General features: G+C 45.0%; 1 protein-coding gene across 1 annotated transcript in view; it reads right to left on the bottom strand.

Annotated features, from left to right (window-relative positions):
- LOC308150817 (protein kinase C alpha type-like) overlaps positions 1 to 6,981 on the bottom strand; it is a gene marked incomplete at both ends in the record, with an annotated part of 52,886 nt that overhangs the window by 16,519 nt on the left and 29,386 nt on the right. The window contains 2 exons of the mRNA XM_080523609.1: positions 3,036 to 3,116; positions 6,084 to 6,222. Of these exons, the coding sequence (XP_080379735.1) occupies positions 3,036 to 3,116; positions 6,084 to 6,222 (220 nt within the window). The remainder of the gene's footprint in view (positions 1 to 3,035; positions 3,117 to 6,083; positions 6,223 to 6,981) is intronic.

Raw genomic sequence — 6,981 nt, 5'->3', positions numbered from 1 at the left:
TATTTTAATGTATGCTGCATTACCATGCAAGCTTTGAATACAACATTAGCTAATATTCATATTTAGTTAATAGTTCTTCCAGTAATTGCAATAACATTGACCACACTGGCATCTTAATAATATTGTTAGCTAGCTAGATAACATTTAAGTTAGCTAATCTGGTGTAATGTATGTGTTATTATGTTAATACTATTATAGGACATATGAATTATGTACCTATGGATACTCCATGCCAGGGCCCTCTTCAAGCAAGGCAGCCAGAGAGGAGAGCAGAGGTGGGGGGGTAGTGGTGGTCTAGTAGTGGATAGTGAGTTGGACTTGTGATCGGAAGGTTGCGAGTTCAAATCCCGCCTGAAACCACACCACTACTAGTGTGCCCTTGAGTAAGGCACTTAGCCTTCAGTTACTCCAGGGGGAATGTCCCTGTAATTCGTAATTGTTTGGATTAAAAGCGTCTGCTAAATGGCAAAATTAATTAACATTTTAAAAATTAAGAGGTAAAGAGGCAGAAGAAGAAGAGCAAGAAGTAACAAAGGACAATGACAGCAGCACAGCAAGTTGGCTTCATCACTAGATTTCAAGGATCTTATTAAAGATTTTGCTACTAAGAAGGCCCAGCGTTTAGCTTTGATTTGATTTGATCTCTTTACTCCTATCTTGAATCGTTGTGCATTAGGCTAGATATAGTTTTTAGCTCTCCAGGTATACTATTCCACAGTACTGCCGCAGTGTAAAAATAAAAAATCTTCCCATTTCACTATTCAATTTCGCTGGCACCATGTCTGTGTTGCTCCCTCTTGTATAAGACACGTTTGTCTTTGTGTGAAACAAGCAATGCTGAGTCAGTAAATATCTCTCTGCTGTAATTCTTCATGGATCTAATCCTGACAGTATTATGGCCAACTGATCTTTACAAGATCTACATTTATTTAGACACAATACCACCCCATTAAAATTATATTTTTTACTTTTTGTGTGATTTATACTTTTATAATTGGGTTCCAATCTTCATTTAATTATACTTTTGTCCTTGTGTTGTTCATGTCTTAATTTAATAAGTTAAAGAATGTTGAAATTTCTTTGCTGAATTGTTGATTCCTGTATTAACTGTAATTTTAAATTACATTTACAAAAGATGTCCATCATTGGATTTCTTGCAGTGCATCAATAGTTCATCAACTTCAACTGGGTTTAGGTGGGGTTTAGGTGGGGGGGCCCAAAATGATATTCTGTCATGGGGCCCAGAATCTCTAGCGGCGCCCCTGCTCACAGCCATTCATTACTACCATCAAGCAGACCTTGAGCAGTCTCAAAAGATACTTAAAGGGCCAATCTGTGTGTGTGTGTGTGTGTGTGTGTGTGTGTGTGTGTGTGTGTGTGCGGACTCTCATTTTACATTTTACATTTACATTTTTGGCATTTAGCAGACGCCTTATTCCAAAGCGACTTACAATCAATACTTGAATGCTAAGCATGTGAATCATCAGTCCACCATTCGTGGCAGGAAGAGTAATCCAGCTCAGGCCCGGGGCCACTGATAGAAGGAGAAACCTTCTTCTACCACCTTCTTCTAGAACCTTTATTATTATTATTTTTTTACTGGAGGAACAGAGAAACAGTACAAAGGGGGCGATAGAAGTTCTTAGGGACACAGTAGAGGGGAAAGCGGACGACTTTAGGAGACGTAGTGCTGAGGGGCAGAAGATGTCTCAGGAGGAGACAGAATAACGTGTCAATTTAGGGAGCTACTTAAAGGGATATTTCACCCAAATTACAAAATCATATTTGGTCCCTTACCCTGAGAGGAGTCTATGGACAAGGACAGACTTCAGCCAACACTTTGTTTCTGTTTACCTGCACACTGTCACTCACTTTTAACCGCTAACTCTTAGCATTTTCAAACAGAAACCAATGGAAGTCAGCCAATGGACCCAGAATTAGCCTGTTTGAAATGCCATGGCCAAATCACCAGAACCAAAACACGGATTGAAGTTTGCCCTTGTCCGCAGAGGAACCAAATAGATGTGATTTAGTTATTTTGGTCAACTATCCCTTTAAGACCCTAGGCCCGAAATCTGGGTGTAATTACAGTATACAGAGTAGATTGTCCTACAAAGACACTTAGATTTAGATTTAGTCATCTAAACATGTATTAGACCCCTATACTTTCTTTTATTTATTTTTGGTTTCTTTTTATTATTATTACTCAATCTTTTCAGTTTGTAAAGCGTCTTTGAGTGTCTAGAAAAGCGCTATATAATGATTATATGTATATGTAAATGTATTATTATTATTATTATTATTATTATTATTGTTATTATAAGACAGTTAGGGCCCTATTATGCACTTCATCAATAAGACGAGGCGGTAGATCTAAACTTAAGACGTGGAGGCGTGGTCAAGGCCACTTTGCTATTATGCGTGCTGTAGTGGGCGCCTAAAACCCGGCGCTAAGCAAAGAACTTAGTCATGGGTGTGTTTTGCGCGTCTTCTCAATCAACCCAATCAGCGTGCCAGGTGCCATTCCCTTTAAGAACCGGCTGCGTTGAGTCATTAGCGCTATGCTATTATGGAAGTCCTGAGAAGGAGGTCAGCGCGCTTCTCTGCCTCTCCCTTCTGAAATAAAGCATTTATACTGTGACCGTAATTGACGTCTTGCCGTGGAGCCACGTGCGTGTTCATGTGTGCCCACATGCATGCGCAAACCGCGGAGGCGCGCGCGTGTTTCAAAACGTGCATGAAGTCTAAACTTAAGAACTTTTCAAACCACTTCTTAGCGATAGGAGCAAAGTCAGATCGCATAATAGCAGGGGCGCCTAGTGCACTTCATTAACATATGAACACTCCCACAATGAGCAATATATGCACGGGAGTTTTACGTCTTATGTGTGGGCGCCTATCGACACCTGCATAATAGCAGTAGCACGTATGAAGCGCATAATAAGGGTGGGGGTAGGTCTTAACCTGGCGGTGCGTCTTAATTAACACTTAAGACGGCAAGTTAAGAAGTGCATAATAGGGCCCTTAGTCCCTACCTGTCCAGCCAGCATCTCGTACAGCAAGACCCCGTACGCCCACCAATCCACAGACTTGGTGTAGGGCTCCTTGGCGATGATCTGTCGTGGGAGGAGAGGAGAGGAGAGGTTAGAGGTTAGAGGTTAAAGATGATCTGTCACAGAGAAGAGGAGAGGAGAGGTTAGAGGTTAGAGGTTAAAGATGATCTGTCACAGAGAAGAGGAGAGGTTAGAGGTTAGAGGTTAAAGATGATCTGTCACAGAGAAGAGAAGAGGAGAGGAGAGGAGAGGTTAAAGATGATCTGTCACAGAGAAGAGAAGAGGAGAGGAGAGGAGAGGTTAAAGATGATCTGTCACAGAGGAGAGGAGAGAAGAGAAGAGAAGAGGAGAGGAGAGGAGAGGTTAAAGATGATCTGTCACAGAGGAGAGGAGAGGAGAGGAGAGGTTAGAGGTTAGAGGTTAAAGATGATCTGTCACAGAGAAGAGGAGAGGAGAGGTTAGAGGTTAAAGATGATCTGTCACAGAGAAGAGGAGAGGAGAGGTTAGAGGTTAAAGATGATCTGTCACAGAGAAGAGGAGAGGAGAGGAGAGGTTAAAGATGATCTGTCACAGAGAAGAGGAGAGGAGAGGAGAGGTTAAAGATGATCTGTCACAGAGAAGAGGAGAGGAGAGGAGAGGTTAAAGATGATCTGTCACAGAGAAGAGGAGAGGAGAGGAGAGGTTAAAGATGATCTGTCACAGAGAAGAGGAGAGGAGAGGTTAAAGATGATCTGTCACAGAGAAGAGAAGAGGAGAGGTTAGAGGTTAGAGGTTAAAGATGATCTGTCACAGAGAAGAGAAGAGGAGAGGAGAGGTTAAAGATGATCTGTCACAGAGAAGAGGAGAGGTTAGAGGTTAGAGGTTAGAGGTTAAAGATGATCTGTCACAGAGAAGAGGAGAGGAGAGGAGAGGAGAGGTTAGAGGTTAAAGAGCAGGGAACCAAACACACATACACCGATGAGCCAAAACATTGTGGCCGTCTGCCTAATAAGTAGCCGATGGAACCGATGGTTCTCGAACCTAACGGCCCTTAGGGGACAGGAGCCTATCTCCTGTTTCCGTATCGTGAGGAGGCATGATGTACAAGTACACCCCCCTGGACATGACGCTGGTATGTTGCAGGGTCTAAGGGTCTGAGTGCCAAGCAGGGAGGCATCAGGTACCAGTTTTATAGTCTTTGGTGTGACTCGGCCGGGGATCGAACTCACAACCTCCCAATCTCAGGGCGGACACTCTAACCACAACCGGTATACCATCAACGTCGCTAAAGGACAATCCAGGCTTATCTTTGATAAATCCCGCGAGATTTATATTTAAAAAAATCTTGTGAGACTTGTGAAGCCTGGATTTTCCTTTAGCGACATTGATGGAATACCCCCCCAGGTATCCTTCATTGACACAACAACGGGACAACAATAGTTTCAATACAACCTTTTTCTTACAGACTACACTTACACTCAAAATGTGCGTAGCATTCTTCTCCTCCGACCTCAACACAGCCCACCGTTTACTGTAGTGCAGTGGTCTATTTACTGTAATGTATTTACTGTAATGCAGTGGTCTATGTACTGTAATGCAGTGATGTATTTACTGTAATGCAGTGGTCTATTTACTGTAATGCAGTGGTCTATTTACTGTAATGCAGTGGTCTATTTACTGTAATGCAGTGGTCTATTTACTGTAATGCAGTGGTCTATTTACTGTAATGCAGTGGTCTATTTACTGTAATGCAGTGGTCTATTTACTGTAATGCAGTGGTCTATTTACTGTAATGCAGTGGTCTATTTACTGTAATGCAGTGGTTTATTTACTGTAATGTATTTACTGTAATGCAGTGGTCTATTTACTGTAATGCAGTGGTCTATTTACTGTAATGCAGTGGTCTATTTACTGTAATGTAGTGGTCTATTTACTGTAATGCAGTGGTCTATTTACTGTAATGCAGTGGTCTATTTACTGTAATGCAGTGGTCTATTTACTGTAATGCAGTGGTCTATTTACTGTAATGCAGTGGTCTATTTACTGTAATGCAGTGGTCTATTTACTGTAATGTATTTACTGTAATGCAGTGGTCTATTTACTGTAATGCAGTGGTCTATTTACTGTAATGCAGTGGTCTATTTACTGTAATGTATTTACTGTAATGCAGTGGTCTATTTACTGTAATGTAGTGGTCTATTTACTGTAATGCAGTGGTCTATTTACTGTAATGTAGTGGTCTATTTACTGTAATGCAGTGGTCTATTTACTGTAATGCAGTGGTCTATGTACTGTAATGCAGTGGTCTATTTCAGCTGCGCCTTAACAAAGGCCTCCTCTCCTACTCCTACCATCCAATTTACCCTCCTACACACCTTCTATTCACCACCATGCAGAGAAAAACACACGCCAACACATACACACACACGCACGCACGCACGCACGCACGCACGCACGCACACACACACACACACACACACACAGTTTCACAGAAACAGCATCTAAAGTTTAGTTTTGAGAAATCATACTTCCAAATGTAGTGCAATGTAGTGGAGTGATGGAGGGAGGGAGGGATGGAGGGATGGAGGGAGGAAGGGAGGGATGGAGGGATGCTTAGAATGAGTTATAGTACTTAGCTGAAGATCTTATAGTGGACGGGGTGACCTCAGTATTATAGCTCTCTGTCTCTCCGTCTCCGTCTCTCTCTCTCTCTCCGTCTCCGTCTCTCTCTCTCTCTCTCTCTCTCTCTCTCTCTCTCTCTCTCTCTCTCTCTCTCTGTCTGTGTGTCTGTGTCTGTGTCTGTGTCTCTGTCTCTCTCTCTCTCTCTCTCTCTCTGCTCTCTCTCTCACTCTCTCACTCTCTCTCTCTCTGTCTCTGTCTCTCTCTCTCTGTCTCTCTCTCTGTCTCTCCTTCTCTCACTCTCTCTCTCTCTCTCGCTCATTAGTGGAGCTTCATCTTAAGTTGCAATAATTCATCATTATGATTGCGATGGTCATTAGGCTGTTTTGGTGCCATGACACCCCCCCCCCCCCCCCCCCCCACAGGGCTCACCTCTGGGGCCATGTAGTCAGACGTGCCACAGAAGGTGCGTGTGGACATGCCCTCGTACATGTTCTCCTTGCACATGCCGAAGTCAGCGATCTTGATGTGTCCCTCTGAGTCCAGCATCACGTTTTCCAGCTTCAGGTCCCTGGGGAGAGAGGAGAGGAGAGGGTGAGGGACTGGGGGGGGGGGGTGTTAGACGTTGTCCAGCTTCAGGTCTGGGACAGAGAGGAGAGGGCGTGAGGGACTTGGGGTGTGTGTGTGTGGGGGTGTGTGTGTGTGTGGGGAGGGGGGGGGGGGGGGGGTGTGGGGGTGTGTGTGTGTGCGTGTGTGTGTGTGTGTGTGTGTACCGTATGTGTGTGTGTGGATTCTGGCCATGGGTACATCCACAGTACCAGACACACTTTCCCTTTCAACTGAATGCAGCGGAGCGTCAGAAAGCACTGAGAGATGGAGAGATGGAGGGATGGAGGGATAGAGGGATGGAGGGATGAAGGGAGGGATGGAGGGATGAAGGGAGGAATGGAGGGATGGAGGGAGGAATGGAGGGATGGAGGGGGGAATGGAGAGATGGAGAGATGGAGGGATGGAGGGGGGATGGAGGGATGGATGGAGGGATGGACGGAGGGATGGAGGGATGGAGGGATGGACGGAGGGATGGAGGGATGGAGGGAGGGATGGAGGGATGGACGGAGGGATGGAGAGATGGAGGGATGGAGGGATGGAGAGATGGAGGGATGGAGGGAGGGATGGAGGGATGGAGGGAGGGATAGAGGGATGGAGGGAGGGATGGAGGGATGGACGGAGGGATGGAGGGGGGGAGGGGGGGGAGGGAGGGATGGAGGGGTGGACGGAGGGATGGAGGGATGGAGGGGGGGATGGAGGGATGGACGGAGGGATGGAGGGA

The sequence above is a fragment of the Nansenia antarctica genome (assembly GCF_963989245.1).
Source record: "Nansenia antarctica genome assembly, chromosome: 2".
In the NCBI taxonomy this organism is placed as follows: Eukaryota; Metazoa; Chordata; class Actinopteri; order Argentiniformes; family Microstomatidae; genus Nansenia; species Nansenia antarctica.
The sequence above is the reverse complement of the archived record's forward strand: the minus strand, read 5'-3'. Positions and strand labels throughout refer to the sequence as shown.